General features: G+C 41.4%; 1 protein-coding gene across 6 annotated transcripts in view; it reads left to right on the forward strand.

Moving 5' to 3' along the window:
* Nucleotides 1-21,709, forward strand: part of Ncald (neurocalcin delta) — a 451,793-nt gene that overhangs the window by 421,362 nt on the left and 8,722 nt on the right. For all 6 annotated transcript variants that reach the window (XM_029557167.1, XM_008855097.3, XM_008855096.3 and 3 more), the window contains one exon: nt 5,494-5,890. In XM_029557167.1, the coding sequence (XP_029413027.1) occupies nt 5,513-5,890 (378 nt within the window). In that variant the 5' untranslated portion in view covers nt 5,494-5,512. The remainder of the gene's footprint in view (nt 1-5,493; nt 5,891-21,709) is intronic.

Genomic DNA, 21,709 nt, shown 5'->3' on the forward strand with positions numbered 1-21,709 from the left:
GTTGGTTGCCATTATTTTGATTGGTGTAGTGACTAGGGCTTTGTCCAGTGCTGATTTTCAGCTTTATTGCATTGTAATCTGATAGAATGCATGGAATTATTCAATTATTTTTGTATTTGTTGAAGTTTGTTTTGTGACCAAGTATGTGGTCAATTTTTTAAAAAGTCTCATGGGGTGCTGAGTAGAAAGTGTATTCTTTGGTGCTTGGGTGGAATATTCGAAAGATGTCTGTTAGGTCTATTTGATGTATGGCATCATTTAATTCAGACGTCTCTCTGTTTATTCTTTGTCTGGTTATAATGATGATTTGATGGAACACCATAGCAAAGAGCTATATTCTGAAGAACTCCCTGAAAGGAGCACTCGAAATCACTAGTAAATTCCATTAAATGTTTTGGCTCTCTGCAAACCCATGTATTATGCATTACCTCATGTTTCTGAATTCTGGCCTCAGGCAAATTGCCAACATAGAAACTAAATGATGGTTTCAAAATTCTAATACAAACCAGACTCTCTATCTTTGGGAGGTTTTTTTTTTTTTTCCTTTCTTTCAGAAAAAAAAAAAAAAAAAAAAACCCAAATGAACACAAGAGGGAAGTGAACATTATTGGAATGTTCAGTTTATAAATTCTATCTGTGTTTCATTTGGGGTTTGGTGACTCTATATCAGAGGGACCTCCAAAATCAATGCCTCCTTACAGTTGTGGTCATGCTGACAGGAAGGCCCTCCTTCTCTCTAGCATTCAGAGGATGCCTGCGTGTGAGCCAAACCAGAACCAGGTTCCAGCTTCAATGCAAAACTCAGATTCAACAAAGGAGCGAGCCCAGGAATGTTCTAGCTGGATGGGAGGAGTTCTGGTGTTACTGCCCCATCATTATCACAATGTATTATATGCTTCAAAATAGCTATCAGGAAGGATTCTGAATACTCTACACACACACACACACACACACACACACACACACACACACACATACACACACACACACACAGAGAGAGAGAGAGAGAGAGAGAGCTTTGAAGTTTGAGGTGATGAATATGCTGATTTGATCATTACACAACATGTACACCTATAAAAACATCACACCGCAAAGCCATGTGTATACAACTATTATGTGTCAATATCCAAGAAAATAAAACTATTAAAGGTCAGGCAAGGTGGCACTATGCCTTTAAACCAGCACTTGGGAAGCAGAGGCAAGCAGATCTCCGTGAGTTTGAGGCCAGCCTGGTCTACATGAAAAGTTCTAAGCCAACCAGGACTACTGTCTCAAAAAACAAAACAATATTTGAGACTGGTTGCTGTTGGGTGAGGGAGAGTATGACTTACATACGACCACTGGATGGGCTGACTAGACTCCAGTGGACGCATTAACACTGAAGGACATTTGGGTACAAACACCTGAATGAATAGGACTCAGCATGTGTGGCAGAGTGCATAGGGTTCGGTTCAGGAGGGGGAGGGGTGGGTTGGGAAAGGGGTCTGGATGTGAATGGGAAATATTGTATGAAATTTCAAAAGCTCAATTTTTAAAAAGTTAAAAACAAACAAACAAAAAACCTTAAAAACTCTTAAAAAGCTAGAATCAACCAATCAGCCTGTTTGCAAGGATTCCCTCTTCCTTACTGATCTATGGTTGTCATAAACAAAATTTGAGCACTGTAAGTTGTGAACAGTGCCCTGTAGGAATTTCTTTTTAGTAAGGGCATCAGGCAGTTCAATATCAAAGACTGTGAGAACAAATCTTACCTTTAACCACCTGGTGCCTTTTAGTGTGACAAACGGCATTTGAAAAGCAGTCCCTCTGCTTTCTGGTAGTCTCTTCTTCCAACAGAATCCTGTATATCCATGTAGTAATTACCTTTCTGTCTCCTGTCCTGTCTTTTCCCCACTTGCTCCTTCCGTCTTAGTTCACCATGTACCCTGTGGGGTCGGCCTGCAGAAGCAAAGTGGTTCCCATGGAGACTGCCTCCAGGGCTGACTGCAGCGAGAAAGACAGATGTAATTGATAAATATCCCAGCATGGGACATTGAAGTCAGATATAAAATGGGGCTGTATTATCTTTTAGAAATTCCGTAAAATGTGAGAAGGAGTGTAATCTGAGCACATATCCTAGTTAGATTTAGCTATCAGTCTAAAGTCATCTGAGAGAGGAATTGCCTAGATCAAATTGTAGGCATGTCTGGGCTTGGGGGGGTGCTCTTGATTGTTAATTGATGTTTGAGGGCTCAGCTCACTGTCGGGTGGGAGAGCCTGAGCTGTATAAGAAAGCTAGCTAAGCATGGCCTTGTGAGTGAGTCAGCACGCAGTCTTCCTTCATGGTTTTTGCTTCAAGTTTCTGCTTGAGTTCCTGCCCTGACTTCCCTCGACTAAGACTGTAACCTGTAAGCTGAAATAAACCCTTTTCTCCCCTAAGCTGCTTTTACTCAGAATATTTTTATCACAGAAACAAAAATGAAACAAGAACACTAAACCATGGCCCCAAATCCTATATCAAAGTCAGGCATTATCACCCCCAAGGGACATCTGCCCACTTGAGCTTTGCTCCTCAATGCATTCACTTTCTACCCCTGTTTCCACCCTTCCCTCACTGCCCCCACCATCCCCTGTGGACCTGTGGTTGGGTGCCCTGAGGGAAGAGGTCACCTCCTACTCCTTCATTCACATCTCAGGCAGGCAAAGACTGAATGAAAACTAAATGGCTCTCCAAGTGGAAATCTGGTATTTCCAGCTGTTTCCCCACCTAATCGAAGTATCCGTCCTCATTCCCCACACTATATTAAGAATGGGCAATAACAGGGCATGAATTTCTGTTTTTGAAAAGTGGAAACATGGAGCTGGACAGATGCCTCAGAGCAGTTGCTACACAATCATGAGGACCAGAGTTTGGATTCCAGCTTCCACATAACAAGCTAGGTGTCTGGTACATTCCTTCACCTCAGCTCCAATGGGGGAGTGGAGACAGAAGGATCACTGGGACTTGCTTCCAGCCTAGCCAAGAAAATGGGAGCCCTAGGTTCTGGGAGAGATCCTCCCTCAAAGGGATACAGAGGGACACCTGACACACCTGACACCCTCTTCCAGCCTCCATGCACTTACACAGGTGCACCTACTTGAACATGTATGTATGTGTGCACACACATACATCAATAAACCTCTTTAAAAAATGGAAACATGGGGCTGGAGAGATGGCCCAGCAGTTAAGAGCACTGGCTGCTCTTGTAGAGGACCTGGGTTCAGTTCCCAGCACCATATGGTGGCTAACAGCAGTCTGTAACTCCAGTTCCAGGAGATCTAATGCCCTCTTCTGGCCTCCAAAGGCACTGCAGGACACAGGTACACATACACACATACAGGCATAATACTCATACATATAAAATAATAAATAATTAAATTAAAAAATGGAAACGTATTAAAAAGCTTAAATATTCCCTAATTTATGTTGAGGCTGTGTCCTGATAAAGTCATGTAGGTTGAAATATTTGGGGTTGAAAATGCATTAACTATATCTAACCTACCCAGTCCCAGCTTAGCTACAGAGCACACTGTAGAGCAAAGCTTTTTAAACTGTAGGCCAGGACTCCACCTGGTGTTGCATAAGGCTATGTGAAGGTCATGAAAAACTTGGCAACAGGTGAAAGGTTTCTGAACACACAATCAGAAATTAATTCAAGATCGATCACATAATGAACCTGAGGTGCTTCTGGCAACTTGCCTGTATTTCATCATATGACTTTGCTGCAGCCTTGGTTCCAAATGCAGAACATATACACTTCACACCATGTACCATACATGCAGTCATACCATACAAAGCCAGTGAATGCTTTGACAGAGCTCAGCTCAGATTCAAGACCACTGTATGTAACGAATTGCAGTATGTCTATTGTGCATACAAAGTTTTCTGCTCTTGTAAAAACTTAATGGTTTAATTACAGAAAACAGAGACCTTTGATATTTTCCTGCTGTCACCCTTCCACATATAAGTGTCAAACTTGTATATCTCTGGATTGGATTGTGTTAGACAAACAAGCATATCTGTCTCATTAGTAGACAAATTTGCTGTTGTCTTTAATAAATGGTAAAAGTATATGTTTATGAAAGAACTGTCTTAAAATAAATTTATTTATGGCTTATTATTAGTAAATATTTGATTTGCATATCTATTTTAAATACTTGTATACCCAGGGGTACATAAAATTTCCTTAGGCAAGAAAGGGGTTACAAGTGGAAACAGTTTAAGAAGTCCAGTAGAGTGTTAGCTGCCTCCTCATGATCACGTAGCTCACAGACCTGTAAGGCTCAGCTGATGCTGTCCAGCATCCAGAGAGGGTACTGAGCCAAATTTCACTGGCCTGGACAATGATCAAAATTTTAAATTCAAAATACAGTTTCCACTAAACATGCCTCAGTTTTATACCACTGTCAAGTTGAAAAATATTTAATCTGGGAACTGTGTATTAATAACAGATTCAAATAAATATTAACACACAAAATCTGGCAGCATATACAGCAAACTGCTAATGGCACTTATCTCAAGTATTAGGATTTGGGTTTCTTTATGCATTACTGGCAGTATTTTATTATACAACTGTACATGTGTACTATTGTTATAAGAAAACGCAAGGTTATTTTCAATTTAAGAAGTTAAGTTTGGAGCTGGGCATGGTGGTGCATGTCTTTAATGTCAGCACTCAGGAGGCATGGATCTCTGTGAGATCGAGGTCAGCCTGGTCTACATTAGTAATCTCCAAGACAGCTGGGGTTACAGGGAGATCAAGAAATAAACTAACAAAAAAAATGTTAAATTTGACCTGTTTCATAAGCTCTAATCATGACATGAAGAACTTTATGAAGCATCATCTTTACCATCTAAACCCAAAGTGGCCAGTGATTTACCTGGACTTAAGTAACTGAAGTAGCGTGGCAGCATTTTATGATGTTAGACAGGTATGTTTCTCTGTCCTTTCCTCATGCCTTCATTTCTGATGTCCAAAAGTACCTGAGCCATACTTTACTTAGAAATGTACTGGCAATAAAGTATGCTAAGGTTTCTCTTTCAGTTTCTCTTTCCTCTTTCTTTCAATTCTCCTCGTAGGATTTTAAATTAGAATTTACTCTTCTTAAAGCCAGACTTGATCTCTTGCAGATTAATAATCCCAGAATTAATTCTCTAATTCATCTTTCTGTCTGTCTCTTTCCATTCCCCCACCTGTGCACCCATTCATCTATCCATCCATCTTTTGTCCATCTTTTACTTTCTGGTTGGTTCTGGTTAGTAACATTGCTTTTCTGCGTCTTTGACTGGCCTCCTGTCTTTTTCCAGCATTTTGTTTGGCTGGCTGCAATATTGCAAAATCTACATAGTGTTACTAGACTAGTGTAGAATTTGTTTACTTTTTCTTTTTCCCAAGGAACAATCCCAGATGATCATATATGCCTCCTGAAGAACAGCTCAAAAAAAATTATATGTATTTTCTTTTCTCTCTGCAGTTGAATTCTTGCCACCAGAATGGGGAAACAGAACAGCAAGCTGCGCCCTGAAGTCATGCAGGACCTACTGGAAAGCACGGACTTTACAGAGCATGAGATCCAGGAATGGTACAAAGGCTTCTTAAGAGACTGCCCCAGTGGACATTTATCAATGGAAGAGTTTAAGAAAATATACGGGAACTTTTTCCCTTATGGGGATGCTTCCAAATTTGCAGAGCATGTCTTCCGTACCTTTGACGCAAATGGAGATGGAACAATAGACTTCAGAGAATTCATCATAGCCCTGAGTGTAACATCGAGGGGCAAGCTGGAACAGAAGCTGAAGTGGGCCTTCAGCATGTATGACCTGGATGGGAATGGCTACATCAGTAAGGCAGAGATGCTGGAGATTGTACAGGTACGCAGCCTGTCCTTTTATAGAGAGAACATATGTCAAAAGTGAGACTTGGAAGGCACACAGGCGAGCACTGGGCAGAGGCTGTAAGCTAATGGGTCACCAGGAAAGTTGATTTGGACTATGCTGATTTTGAAAGGTTTGAATTTGCATGCACAGAAAGTGCCCTTAAAATTTTGTATTGGTTGGCATCTCTTAAAAATTCAAGAGCTTAGGGCTGGAGAGATGCTCAGTGGTTAAGAGCACTGGCTGTTCTTGCAGAAGACCCAGGTTCAAATCCCAGCACCCACATGGTGGCTAACAACTGTCCATAACTCCAGTTCCAGGGCATCTGATACCCTCATCTATCCTCCACGGGCACTGCATGACATGGGTGTCCTTGCATACATGTAGGTATAATACTTATACACATAAAATAAAAATAAATTAAAAAATTTTAAATAAATAATTTATTGAGAATTTCATACATGCATATAAGGTGTTTTGATCAAATCCATGCTCATTCCCTCCCCTCCAATATGGGCTTTTGGCTACTATAACATCCCCCCCCTCAAAGAGGTAACCCTAAAATCTTTTGAGGATTAGATAAAGGCTTCCAAATATTTTCGACATTTTTGGCCTTTGAAACAGAGTATATTGCTAAGAGGTCCAAGGACATTTTGACTTCTAGACAAGAAACTGGCTACTTTTCTTTGAGGTCTTTTTACTCTAACTGCCTAGCCACTTTTGGCTACTATAACATCCCCCCCCTCAAAGAGGTAACCCTAAAATCTTTTGAGGATTAGATAAAGGCTTCCAAATATTTTCGACATTTTTGGCCTTTGAAACAGAGTATATTGCTAAGAGGTCCAAGGACATTTTGACTTCTAGACAAGAAACTGGCTACTTTTCTTTGAGGTCTTTTTACTCTAACTGCCTAGCCAATTCCTGCAATATATTATTATCACACCATCCTCTGAAGGGGTTACCCAAATTGCCAATAGGGAATAGAGACTCAGATTGCTCTGGCTTCTTCCATGCTGAACAAGAACGCAGGGTGAGGCAATTGGAGTACCCCTTCAGTGGGTCTATCTAAAAGATTCCCAAATTGCATAACTCTTATCTCTAAGTGGAAAAGAAAGGCCTTGAATCATGAAGAGGAGATGTGAAGGAGAAGTAAAGGCAAGAGTAATTAGCATTACAAGTTCTAGACAGGGAGTTAGAAAAAAGTCAGAACAGGGCAATTTTCAAATGTTCATATGAGAGTCCATTGGATTTCTTGACAAGGGCTTCCAAAAGCATCCCTCTATTGGGTTCCTCCTCATTTTTCTTTTGTCTTCCAAGGCTGGACTCTGAGAGTGATGGATTCAGGATTTGCTTTCAGGTATTTGCTAGCTGTTGGAGTGGTTAGAATCAGTGTCAGTTCCCTCTCAAAGGCTTTTAGATAGGAGGAGAAAACAAATTTATCCATCATTTTAGAAAAATAGCTGGTCGTCTCCCTTAGCTACAGGTGGGCACTACAGTATTGGAGACCAAGATTTGAAGTCTTACATCTGAGCAACACTTTCTGGTTAGGAACAAAATCATCGGTGAGAAATAATTGTCTGAATAAATTTTATATAGACTTAAGCCTAATGTCTGGGAAGTGTAATCCCTTGATCTCTTAAAGCCTAATGACTTTACTCTTTGGTTATACTTTCCTTTTGGGTGTTTAAGACCATACAGTTGGCCCAAATAAATCAATTTATTTTTATACCTAAGGTCATTTGAGGATCTATTCCTCAGGGGTCACCTGGGCTAGGGAGGAGCTCCTGGCTCCTTTCTTTTACCAGTTCCTTTTATGTGAAGATAAGTCAAAAGGTCCTGATCAATCATGTCTGGCTTCACGTGGAAGCATGAATGAGATGTTTCCTCTGAGTTGACCTTTCTCTTTGTAGACTGGACACTGGTTCAAGTCCATCTCGTGGGGTCTCCATGTCCTCCCTGAACAAGAGGACAGGTGACTCACCACAGTTACAGGACATTTTGAGAGATGTTCCATAGTCCACTGGAACTTAGTCGACCTTGGAGGGCAAGAGGCAAAAACTGTCCTTTAAGCTCCTCTGACCACATTAGTATAGGCCTCAAACTATGGCTATTAAACATCCAGTAAGTTAGTTCCACCAGTCTGGTACTTTTAATTATCATGTGCTATGTAGATAAATCTTGGGTGAAAAACAAAATATTCTCAGATAAACCTTGACTAGATATATATTTTGTTCCTTAAACTAGTTGACTAAACTATGATCGTAGGAAATTTAAGATTATATGTATATTATTTTTGTCTCATCCTTTATATATCATAACAAACCTGTACAGACCTTCATCACTTGCTTAGGCTTTCTCATTTTTCCTGTCTCTTTTGGAAAATAATCTCCAGTCCCATATCCTTTTAACATCTTTTACATTCTCGTTTTCTTTTTTTTAAAAAATAATTATGAGACATAATAGCATTAGCAAATAAGTTTTCCATCTGTTGTGAGACTTCTTTTCCAGGGGAAGCTAAGCAACGTTTATTCCATTTTAAGGTTCTAGTGTCAAGCCAATGTTTGATAAAAGTTTTACTGGGGAACCAATGAAATTATTGAGCTTATTTACCGAGATAACTGAGGGGTTGCTGAAGTATATGTATGACCTGAGGGTTTGCACACTGGAAATCCTTTACCCAGTATGGGTCATGCCTTCTCTTCCTAGTCTTCCCCAGATTCTATATTTTAGCCCTCCCCAAATCCAGAAGGCCATGTGTGATTAGGGCCAAATTACATACCGTTGGCTGGAAAGAGTGGCTGGGTAATCCAGTGAGGGTCCAATGACCCTGCTTGGCCATCCTTTAATGAATGAGCACCCTGCTTGACAACCTGAATGAGCACAACCGTCAACAAGCCCAATTGTGATGATATTTAATGACAAGGCTCAGCTGAAATTGTGATGATAGTAGTTATTTCATATAGAAGAGACTGCTGTACACCTTCATCTTATTAAAACAAAATGGAATTTAAAAGGATTTGGTGCAAGTAATTTAAAAAGATTTGGTGCTAGGATCCACATATTAGGGAGAACATGCGTCGTTTGTTTTTCTGAGTCTGTGTTACTTCACTTAGTATAACAGTTTCTAGATCCATCCATTTACCTGCAAATTTCATTGTTTCATCTTTATTTGCTGCCGATTAAAACTCCATTGTGTAAATATACCACATTTTTGTTAACCACTCGTCAGTTGAAGGACACTTAGGTTGCTTCCATCTCTTAAATATTTTTGAAAAGAGCAGCAACAAACATGGTTGTACAAGTGTCTCTACAATAGGATGAGTCCTTTGGGTATATGCCAAGGAGTGGTATAACTGGGTCATATGGTAGATTCATTTTTAGTTTTTTAAGAGTTCTCCACATTTATACACATAAAATAAAAAAAAAATAAAATAAAATAAATGTTTTTAATTCAGGAGCTCAAGCTATATTGGTTATATGTTCTATCTGTGAGAGGTAACTAAGTGCTTTAGGGTGATTCTTGCACTGCAGAGACACAAAGCTCTTCTGTCATCCTTATTACAATCTCTCTGTTGATCTATTACAATGATCTGCTTGGACATGGACCCTTGGAGTTAGGGTTCACATCTTTTGAAGTTGTGTTAATGATTGAGCCCTGACCTGGGTTCCAATCCTGCATCTTTCAGGCATCACCTCTGCAACTTTGGTCAAGTGGATTGACATAAGCAATGTCTGTAAAATGGAACTTCCATGTCATTGAGGTTATTTTATGGTTAGACATGACTCTCCATGTTAAATGCCTGGCCAAGAGCCCACCACATTGAAAAGCTCTTCTTCATCATTAATTTACAACTTTGTAGATTCTTGAACAAGAGCAGGATCTGGACTCAGGTTGTGTTCCATCAAGGATGTAGACACTGAAAGGGCAATCATCTTACAAAAAGACACTGCATTTGACTTCTTCAAATCAGTCACCCAAAATAAGTTCACTGGAGAGAACAGAAGCACTAGAGTGGGTTATGAAAGCCTTGGGGAAGAGGGAAGCAGGTAAGGAGCTATGCCTGTGGCAATGGCAGCTTGCTAAGCAGTGAGTAAGACCCAGAGACAAACTTACAGAAACAAATTCAGGGCTCAAGAGCGGGCTAGGAGGGCCTCCGCTGAAGGCAATAAGGACTAGGTGGGTGGCAGAGCCCATGAGGGCTGGAAGTTGCTTGCTGTCTTGGCAAGTAAGGGAGCAGACATAGTGAGGAAGCCCTGGCAGCCCATGGCAGGGTCTAGAGGGTGGTTTCTTGGAGAGCCCAACTCAGAGGCCACACTCATCCCAAGAATCTGGGGAGATGTCCTACTGAGGTAGAGTTGTTGCCCTGGGAGAATGGTGGGGTGCTGGATGGGAGGGGGGTATGCCACAAGGAAACAAAAGAACTCAGCTGCTAATGAGGATGAAGATAGGGTGGGGTGCAACTAACTTACCAAGAACCTCAGGGAACATGGTGATGACAATGAGACCACCATAGAGCTATGATTGGGTCTTGTAGCCAGGATGGAGGGCTGAGCTTGGGTGGGCAATTTAAAAAATTTAAAAAAACGGCACCAGCATTGGAGAGATGCAAGGGTAGGGCTCCTCATCCAGGAACATCTCCAAGCTCTGCCAAATACTTCGCTCTTCTGGCTGACTATTATTGGCTTTCCCTTCACCAGAGAGTAACTACATGAAAAGCTGTTTGAAAAGATCCCTCAGTGATACAGATATGAAGCAAAAATAAAAGCTATCTCCTCTCCCCTGAGCAAAACCAAACCCCAAAACCATCTACTGCAAAAGATGGACAGCATAGAAATACATAAAAGAGAAAGGGAAAGTTATCCACTATCCCACCCTACCCTCAAAGAAAATCACTGCTGATAACTTTTTAAATTATATCTTTCCTGGTCGTCTTTCCATGCATTAAAAAATTATCCAGTTAATTCCATAAAGTATATGAAATTTTCTATCTTGCCATTTTCACCTAGCATAATAACACAAACATTTCTTGTGTTATAAGAAGTTCAATAAAGATACCAGGTGTGGTGGTGCACACCTTTAATACCAGCACTCGGGAGGCAGAGGCAGATGGAGCTCTGTGAGTTTGAAGCTAGCCTGGTCTACATTGTGAGTTCCAGGTCAGCTGGGCCTGTATAATGAGAACCTGTCTAAAACAACAACAAAGTTTAACAAAGATAAGTCAGTGGCTATGTAGTTAGGTTCCTACAATGTTAAGCTCCTTCCAGTTTTTATTATTAGACATGCTAGTTTATCTTTTAAAAATAAAACAAATCAATAATTTTTCTGTCAAAAGTTTTTTTTCTATTTCTAGGATTATTTTCTTAGAATGGATTTCTAGAAGTACAATTTCTGGGTCAAAGGGCACAAACATTTCTAAGATGCTTCATACACCCATCAAAGTATTTTTCCTAATGTCAGAAGCATGTATAGGGGATTGCCACATCATTTTGCATTTTGGAATTTTCTTAATTTTTGCTAACTAGACAAAAATTAAAATTTCAAAACCCTTAATTTTGTCAGGTTGCTATAAACTGGGTAACAGTAGAACAAATACTGGAACCTAATGACTTACAAAGACAGAAGGCGTGTCTGACTTTCGGTTTGGGAGATCTCAGCCTGATCTGTAGGCTGCATGGCTTTTGGGCTGGTGACAAGGCAGGGCATCATGGCGGGGAGTGTGAGGCAGAGTAAGGCCATCTGCCTCATGGGCATGAAGCAAAAGAAAGGAGAAGAGACTAGAATTTCAGTTTCCTTTGGGGACACACCCCTGTGACCTGAGACCCAATAAGCCCCACCTCTTAAAGGCTCTATGACTTCCCAGGAACACCACAGGCTGGGGACCAAGTTTCAACACATGAGCTTCAGGGGATACATTATAACCCAACTGTCGCATTTTAGTTAGCTTTTCAGTTGTTTTACTTTTTCATGCTGACGATGGAAGCAGGGGGCCTCGTGTACGCTAAGCAAGCACTCTATCACGAAACTATTTTTCAGCCCTCAATTTGCCTCATTTTGGGTCTCTTTTTCATCCAGAAGTGCTGGCTCCATCCCTTGGAAGAGAGCAAAAAGATGAATGTGTTTTCATTTTGGACAAAATTTCCTCCTAAGTGGAATCTAAAATAGAAATCTCCAGCAGCCACCATGCTCTCACCTAGTACTTTTGCCCATTGTTCTTGGTGGTTTTGTGGCCAATATTGATGAATCTGTCTACAGTAGACTCCAAGACAGGAAGGACCCTTTGGACCAAGTGAGGGTGTGGAAACTGAGAATCATCCATGCTGTCATTTGGTAACTATGGCTCAGGACCTACAAAAAACCTGGTGCTATAACAAACAGTGTACCAGAAATACACACTGTTCTTCCTGGTGCTAGGGAATCCAGTTTGGAAGAGATAGTAGGAAAACTGCAGAGAAATGCAGAAGGTACCAGCTGCCCAGACCCTGGAGACATCTTCCATGCTCAGTACAGAATGTGAAGGGTGGCATGCTCCTCTCTGTAAAGTGCCCCAGGCCAGCTCTGAGCCTTAAGGACAAGGACACACGTTCCTTCAGACACACCTGTGTCATCGTGCCTGCCAATGGCTCCTGCCCTGATGATTAGTATTCATGACTGCAAGAAATACTGTGGGCACCCTGAAGTGACTTTCGGTTATCAAATAGATTAAATTAAATTTCAAGTCATTTTCATATTAAAGACTACTCTGCAAGCCCACAATTCATATATTCCATCACATTCTTATGCTAATCTCCCTGTTTTCAATTATTCTGGATGATTTGGAATTCAGTGTAGGATCTCACTGCATTCCTTCCTCATTCAATTTTTTTTTTTTTTTTTTTTTTTTTTTTTCCCCCCCCCTTTATTTGTCTTTTGTTCCCTCCCCCTTTGAAAGCCCACACTCCTGTTCTGCCGCAGGAAGCCCTGTGCCTCTCGGGAAATCCTCTTCTTTGTTCTGGCTGGTCTGCACTATTTAGGAAAACATTTATTTGCTTCAAAGCAGTCACTGTCTGTTAAGTTTTAGTGTTGAGCTTATAAATAGCTGTTAGGAAGCGAGGAGGTGGAGGCCAGCTGTGGCCCAGGAGAACCATAAACAAATTAAGATTGTAATTGCTAAAGTAACACTTGTAGTTTAATAACAAGCGCTAAGCATAATTTCCTATCTGAATTTTCATCCCTTCAAGACTCAGCAATTCAAGCAATTTAAGAAAAGAATGCAATTTATGGTTGTTTACCTAGAAACACTAACAGTTGGTCAGGGTGCAGATTTGTGTGAAAATGGGTTCATAATTCGGTTTGACAGTGAAAGGAGAGAGAGCTGTGGTTCATAAATCTGTTTTTCTTAGATGTTTCCTGTGGTTTCTCTCTGGTATCCACAGAACATTACTTGTGGCAGAAAGCTAGAATTCTTTTGTGCTTCTTGATAAGGATAGGAAAGATCAGAATTTACCAAACTACTGTGAATGCTCTGAATACTCACACATTCTGTATTAGTTTCCTACGGCTGCTGCAACAGTGACTTACAAACACCCATACTTATCTTACAGTTCTGAAAGTCTGATTACCACCTTCGCTGGACTAAGGTTATGCTGTTCTTGGGGCTGTGTCCCATTCTGGAGACGTTTGAGGAAAAGGTTTTGCCTTACCTTTTCCAGCTTCTAGAAACTGCTCACTTTCCTCAGCATGTGACTGCATTCATTCACGTTCAAAATCAGTGGTGGCGGGCTCATGCTACCAGCCCTCTGTGAGTCTTATTTTGCTTCTCTCTTCCACTAAGAAAGCTCTTTGTGATTTTGCTAAGACTGTGTGTGTAATCTAGAGTCCGGCATCCATAATTCAATCACAACTGCAAAATCTCTCTGACTATATAAGGTAGCATAGTCCCAGGTTGCAAGGGCTAGGACATGGACATTTTTGGGAGATCATTACTTAGTCTTCCACATATGCCAAGGTATAGTTATGGCCCTTTCAAAGATAACAATTACTTGATTGATTGATTGATTGATTGATTGATTGATTGATTATTTAATATTTATTATTTTGATGTATCAACATCTGGATGAACCAGCAAAATCATACACAAATTTTCTTAGATTCATAAAGGAACTTATTTTTACATTCATGTGTTTCACTTTCTTTAAATGACAAATTTAGGAACACTATTTTGGCTCAGATTTCTATTGTATTGGGATAGTTTCTCAGGAATTTTAAAGCAGATATCAACTGTGACCTTCCCCTATCTTACACTAGCCTCTCCATTCTCGATGGGGACCACATTCAGTGCATCACTTCAAGGAGAATCCTTTCTGCCCTTCACAGTTCCCTGACTCTCTGCCCCACTGAAGGCAGGTCTGAATAGTTGCACACCCATCACAGCACAGTCCATCTAAGAAAGGTGCAAAGTGAGCAAGTGAATGGCATCGGTAATTCTTCCATGGATGCTTCGAAGTTGTCTGGAGCCAACTGAGAGGCAGAAGGCACATTCTGTGAGTGGGGCCACAGCATCTAAGGGAGAAAATATAGGAATAAAATAGGATTATACTAGGAAAAGAATGACTTGATCAACATTAGGTTTATATTTAACTTCTAGAGAAACTTTCAACCTGTTTTCCCATGTGGTTTTGACTTTTCGTTTCTACTGGCTGTATATGTGAGTTCTAATTCCTCCAAGTCCTTGTCAACACTTGGTCTGATCAGCCTTCTGTTATTTTAGCCGTTCTGATACAGGGGAGAACAGGGTCCTCTTAAGGGTTCTTAGTTTCATTCATAAAAGAATTTAAGAATGGATTCAAATGACAGCTTTATGACAATTTTATTAGAATTTAAAGAAAAATCCTCAGGGCAGGCATGTTGTAATCTCAGCAGCTGCCCTGAGGAAGAGAATTGGGTGGGAGAAGCGGGGAGCCATGATGCCATGCCTGTTTAGAGCCTGCATGGAAGTCAGGCACGTAGTGGACTAGCAGTCACACAGTGGGAAAGGAAACAAAACTTTAGAGAAAAGGTTAAAAACAACAACAACAACAAAATGTTGGAGCAGCCCAGAGCACTAGGAAACATGGTTAGAAAAGAGATATAAAGATGAAAAGAAGAGGATACACTTTTCTGAAGAATTCAGAAAAGCATGCAGACATGGGGAGAGCCACATGTCTGAGGCCTGGTTAAGAAGCACTGCACTAAGATGTGAGGATTCTCAGTAGGAAAAGCTCACCATCTTATTAATGCTCTGGGTATTCCACCGATCTCTTTAGCATGACTTAAGGTGAACCTGCCTGGTCCTACCAACAATAACACTGGAAAACTGGGTTTTCATCCAGGCCAGAGATTCTTATTTTCTTGACCAGTTCTCTGTTACAAGGCTTTTTGCTAGTGTAACAATTCTAAAAGGCACGTGTTTGCATCACATTATGATTTTAATTTGCATTTCTTTAGTGACAAATATGTTGGAACATGATCTCATGGTACTTACTTGTCATTCTTTTAAAAAAATTATTTATTTTTATTTATGTGGGTGTGTTCTGCCTGCATGTATGAAAGTATATCATATGCCTGTAATACTCACAGAGGCCAGAAGAAGGTGTCAGATCCCCCTGACAGTTGTTAGCCACTAGGTGCTCTGCAAGAGTGCTCAGTGAGTGCTCTTAACCCCTGAACCATTTCTTCAGTTATTCTTATATCTTTATTGAAATGTCTGTTCAAAGCATTCATTCATTTTTAAATTGAATTCTTTGTTTTCCTATTATTGAGTTTTGAGAGTTCTTTATGAATTCTTGATGCAAACTCCTTATTGGATACATATATTGCATATGTTTTCTCCCAGATTTTGGCTTTATCTTTTAATTCTCTTAATTTTACTCTTTTCTTTCCAATTTGGGTGACTTTTAGTTTGCTTACTTTTACTACATTGGCGAGAACCCAAGTACAATAGTGAGAGTGGTTTGAACAGACACCTTTGCCTTGCTGCCAGACTCTGGAGGAAATTGTTCTACCTTCACCATCAAATATGAGATCGACTGTAGGAATTTCAGAGGACACACATCATGTGAAACTCATCTGAGATGTAAAGTTGCTTGGAAACAACGTGAATTTTCCAGATCTTGCTTTTAAAATTTGATAGGTGACACAGAGCAGCACTCATCTAGGACTAATTACTCCCTGCTGCTGAGGTAAGACCTTTCAAAGTAGACAAGACTACAAATATGAGGCTTTCCATGGCTAGTGAAAACTGGCAGTCCTGGTCAGGGCCCCGGCACCGCCCATCTTCAAACTTTCATTCGGTTCTTTTACCTCGGTCTCATGGCACCGTTGTCCATCTGTGCTTGACTCAGCTGGATACCCAAGGGGCTTGGAGTTCTCTCTGTGTGCAGCTCTCTCTTTTGTTCTGATCTGTCCTTGAACACTAGACTCTTTGGTCTGTCCAGCTTTTAATTCTGTCTCCCCAGTCAGTGAATCTGTCAAGCTCCGTGTGGGTCCCTTCCTGCTGCTGTGACTAGGATACCTCCAAGCATCACAGAAGGGTTTGCCCCCTGTTTCTAGTTTCTTGGGGATCACTGTCCTTGCTGTTCAATTTCTAGGATCTTATAAGCATGTGTGTGTGTTTTATTTTTAATTAAATTTATTCCTTGACAATTTCATACATGTATATAATGCTTTCTGATTACTTACTTCTCACCCTCTCTTGTCTCCCTCCCCACCCCCACTCCATACAAGTTCTTTTCCATGTTCATGTCGTTTTGTTCTGTTTTGTGACCCAGTGAGTTTACCCAGTGCTGTCCACATGGCTATGGGTGTATTGTCTTTTGGGGTTTGTTGTTTGTGCTTCCCATGGGAGTGTGGTTCAGTCCCTAAACATCCTGGTTAGAAGCAGCACTTTCTGTTCTGGTTTTACTACTTCAATCTGTTTACCTGTCCCTCTGCCACCTATAATGTGAGCACCTTGACTTGGAGTGCGCTTTCTCTTCCTAAATCTAAAGGACTTCATATTGTTTCTGTGCTTATGATAAAACCAACAAATGTTATCAACTAAATGAGGTGTTAGACTCCACAGTACACATAGATAAATAAGTAGCTGTATTAGTTACTTTTCTGTTGCTGTGATAAAGCACCATGACTGAGGTAACTTATAGAAGGAAGATTTTACTGGGCTTACGGTTCCAGAGGGATAAGAGCCCATCATGGTGGAGAGGCATGGTGGGAGCCAGCCAGAGCAGAAAGCTGAGAGCTCACATCTTCCAGCACACACAGGAAGCAGAGAGAGAAATTGGTAATAGGTAAGGCTAAAGCCTTCCCCCAATAACATGCTTTCTTCAGCAAGGCCACAATTCCTAAATCTCCCAAACCAAAGCCAGCAACTGGGGACAAAGTGTTCACATACTTGGAGCCTGTGGGGGACATTCTCATTCAAACCACAGTATCCTATCTAGAAGCAATGCAGATCCCACTAGGAAGAGAAATCTAGAGAAGCATTATAGATCATTGGAAAATTGATTCTGTAAAAATGAAAAAGAAAAAGAACAGAAGCTCTTTGAAGCGGGAGCCAGAGCAAGACCCAGTCCTGGCTCAGAGAGAATTTTCACAGCTACTAATTTCATCAAATGTTCATAAATCCTTTGTAATAGAAGGGCTAGTTAAACCAGTTTGGGAAAGTCCAGATTAAACAGGATTCGATGGGTATCTTCACTACTCTCAGAGCCTTTAATGTGTGCACTGTGATACCTAAGCAGGGTAGTGAGCAGTTTCCCACGCTGTTTTAGTTATGAGCTCTCCTCGGTCTTAGAGCATCTTGAAAGAGTAGTATTTCTTGGAAAGAGCCTGGGGAAAACTTTACAGCACCAGCAGTGCTTGCCCAGCCTGTGAATATATATCTTCAATTTCCCCACACAAACCTCTGTGGAATGTGGAATGTCCCAGAACTCTTCATAATATAAAAGACATTGCGCTGGGCTCTTATAAACAGTAAGCAATTGTGCAGGGAGCATGTGATTTATTATCTTCAAGGGGACTTATGCGCAAATTGTTTCATGGATTCAAACTCCACTTTTAGCAACAAAAATTGTGGATTTTTTTTCTGAGTGAAAACTGTCATGAAATCTAGTATAAGAATGAGATACTGGAGCTGGAGAGATGGCTCAGAGGTTAAGAGGATTGGCTGCTCTTACAGAGAACTCAGGTTCAGTTTCTAGCACCTTACAACCATACTTAACTCCAGTTCCAGGGGATCTGGTGTCCTCTTTTGGCCTCTACAGCCATTGCACACACAAAGTGCACACACGCACACACACGCACACACACACACACAGGAGTGTGTAAAAGTGTTTGCATATATATATGCACTCCTACACCTAAAAGCAAAATAAATATATCCTTTTTTAAAAAAAGAATGAGATGTCATTGATTGAAAGAGGATGAAAATTGTTTTCTTCTTGCCCATTCTTACAATGACAGTACTCTAAATACCTCAGTAGAACACTGTGAAAGTTACTGGTTTAATTTAATCTTCAGACTGTACATGAGAAACTGTTTATGCCATTCCAGATACATAGGCAATGACTGTATTTTAAAAGTATTTTCAGAGACTGGAGCAATGACTCAGTGGTTAAGAGCACTGGCTGCTCTTGCAGAGGGAGGACCCAGGTTTGATTCCCAACACTCACATAGTGGCTAACAACCGTCTGTAACTCCAGTTCCAGGGGATCTGACACCCTCTTCTGACCTCTGTGGACACTGCATGACACAGGTGCACTTACATGTAGGCAATACACTCATAAACATAAAAATAATAAAATATAATAATTTTTTAAAAAAACTTAAAAAAAATAGTATCTCCAAAAAAGATATCCATGGCCTCTTTGACCTTCTTTTCCTGGTACACAGCTCCTTATAAGCAGAGTGCCTTTCTTTATCTATAAGCTAAAATCAGCCTGGCACTGCTCAGCTTCTAGGCTTTAGTCTGCTGTCTAAGGACCTTGAATGTCTGGTGCCCTGTTGAAAGATCCTAAATTTTCTGGTGAAGAGAGTCAGTTTGATTTCCTTCAGAGAAAATGTGTCAATTCTTGGAATTGTGCCTGGCTTGTTACTCCCACAACTTTGTCAATGCAGATATAATTCTTTCCCTACCAACATTCCAAGAGGTTGTTCCTGCAGGAAGAAGAAAGGAAAGAAGGAACAAAAGAAAGAAGGGAGGAATGAAGGGAAGGAGGGAGGGAGGAAATGAGGGGGAAGGAAAGAAATGAAGAAGGGGGAGGTGGCTAGTCACCATCAGGAGCTATCCCTGACCTACCAGGGCACAGCCCCAGCTGGGCTGCTGGGTGTCCCAAAGCTCTCCATTGAACCAGGGACAAGAATAGGACTCGAAGTTTAATTAAAAACAGGGTGCCTCAGCTAGATCTTACTCTGACATTACTGAAAATAAAGTAAGGAAGTAGCCTGGTCTCTTCACCGTTTAATCCCATTACATTTTGGGGAAATGGAGTTAATAGAAGAAGACATAGTTTGCCTCAGATCACTATTAGGTTGTGTCTTTTCTCTCTGTGTTATAGAGTCCTACACTGTGAAGTTCAACAGCAGTCAGCTTTGGTTGTTCATGCCTTGGAGAAAGGGAACAAAGACATAATTCCCCAAGGGTGGGTTTGCGAGACTGTCATCCACTTAATTCTTGACAGCACTGGGACTTGTCACCACCTCGGCTTACTGCTCTAGTGCCACCCACTTATAAACTTGGTTTGGAGAACAGTCCACTAATCCCTGTTGGTAAATTGGTGCACATTCAAAGAAGTCTAATCTAATTGCCATGAAAAAGCCATTTGGAAATGTGAGCAGTTTAAAGGAAGCCCCTCCCCCAGCCCCCAGTGGACTCAGATGTGGCACATCCATGAACCTAGTTTGCAACTGCTGGTTATAGTCTGTAAGCCCGTTGCTACTCTGTGGGGCTGATGGGCATGGAGAGAGAGCTGCTTGTATGTTGGTCCCATTTCTCTGAACTAGCTCTACTCTTGTGTCCTAAAAGCCAACCACTAAAGCTCTGGTAGGTTCTGTTGTGGGTGAAGTTTCCTTTACTGTCATGCAGACATGTGTTTGCCCCATTTTCAGTCCTTTGTTAACCAGGAGTGTTAAAGAAATGACCTGTGTTATTGCCACTTGATTTGGCATCACAATCCCAAGAAGGGAATTTCATGAGTCCCAGAGTCTTTGAGACTCAGAGTTCTTAGACATATCCAAGACCAGGGGATTTTAACACGCCACCAGGGGAACTAGAGGTGTCTAGGTGAGGGCATTTATGACAATGATTGAGGACTTGACCCATCCAAACAGAGGTCTGGGTCTGGGTCTGGAAAGTGGGACACCTTGGGGCTGCAGTATGGTATTCTTCCTAGTTTCTTCTTCTAAAAGATGGGTAAGATACAAAAGAAGACAGAGCCTGTCAGTCTGCTTTGCCTCTTTAATCCTTGAGCTTCTTCATGTTCTTGCTCCATTGTCAGTCCACAGGGAGGCCTGCCCTAACCCTCCTGATAAGGCCTGGTCTGCCCTGATACCATCTCATCAGACCACAAGTCCTTATGCTCATCCTTCTGATTACTTTAGCAACGTCTGCCTGCCTTCATTCACAGTAAGCCATGTGAGAGCAAAGACTGGGTCAACCACAATGCCTGGTGCATAGTAATTGCACAGTACACATCTGATGAATGAGTGAATGGATAAATGAGTGAGAGCTGAGGAGGGGAAAAACGAAGAACAGAGGTTGGCCTAACAGGAGTCCATGGATTAGCTACAGATCACAAATCTTTAAAATTCTCTGGTGATGCATGTGTATCCATAGGGCATCTGTACAGTGTCTAAGGGGAGAGGCCGGAGCTGTTGGCAGATTCAGAACCTTTAGGGAGTTTTACATGAATATATATATAAGCAAGAGGATTTAATTGTTTGCGCAGATGAGGCTCCAGAGAGAGAGAGAGAGAGAGAGAGAGAGAACAGCAAAAGAGGGGAACAAAATATGAAGCTGAAAGGTGGAGCTTTTTAAGGATACGCGGCAGCATAGGAGAAAGAGAAAGGCAGAGAGAAGACGGGACAGAGAAGAGCATGGGGTGGGGACAGTTATTCCTGAACAAATTCTCTAAACTTAGTGAGCCCAATGCTGTACAAGACCTTGCGTGGGCACTATCAATGGCCCGATGAGTGGCCAGACATGACAGCCACAATCACATCTAGAAGCAGAGTGTCTCAGCTAACTACAGTTCAGGGTCAGGGGAATGAAATGATTCCAAAGAGGCTGAGATGGAGCCATTTGCTAGTGTGGACGAAGGGAGATGGAAGGCAGGGAGACAGAAGAAAGGCTTCCTGAGGAGGGCCATGTTTCCTTCTGTCCTTAATACATGTACAGGGTTTCAAGGAGGAGGGAAGGGGAACAGGTGAGCACTCAGGTGAGAAAGCAGTGTGAACAAAGGCACTGGCCCAGGAAAATAAAGCACATGTTGGACAAATTGGTGGGCTCCTGACAGCAGCCTGGGGAACATCTGGCTGCAAGAGGCCCATGGGACCAGTCATGAACACAGAGCAGGAAGGTGAACTTCCAGAGGCAAAACTAACTCCAGAGGAACACCAGGTCCAAAGAAGACTGACGTCAGGCAATTACAGACTGCTGAAGTCTTCTGGCAAAAATAAGCTCAGCATTTGTACATAAATGCTCTCCTTCCATACTACTACAAGTCTGAGATGGGCCAGTGCTCAGCTCACCCTAGAAAGAGGCTGTGCTGGGGTAAACTGGTGGGGTGGTGGGAGATACAGATACC

Source organism: Nannospalax galili, unplaced genomic scaffold (assembly GCF_000622305.1).
Source record: "Nannospalax galili isolate Female #2095 unplaced genomic scaffold, S.galili_v1.0 scaffold687, whole genome shotgun sequence".
Classification (NCBI taxonomy): domain Eukaryota; kingdom Metazoa; phylum Chordata; class Mammalia; order Rodentia; family Spalacidae; genus Nannospalax; species Nannospalax galili.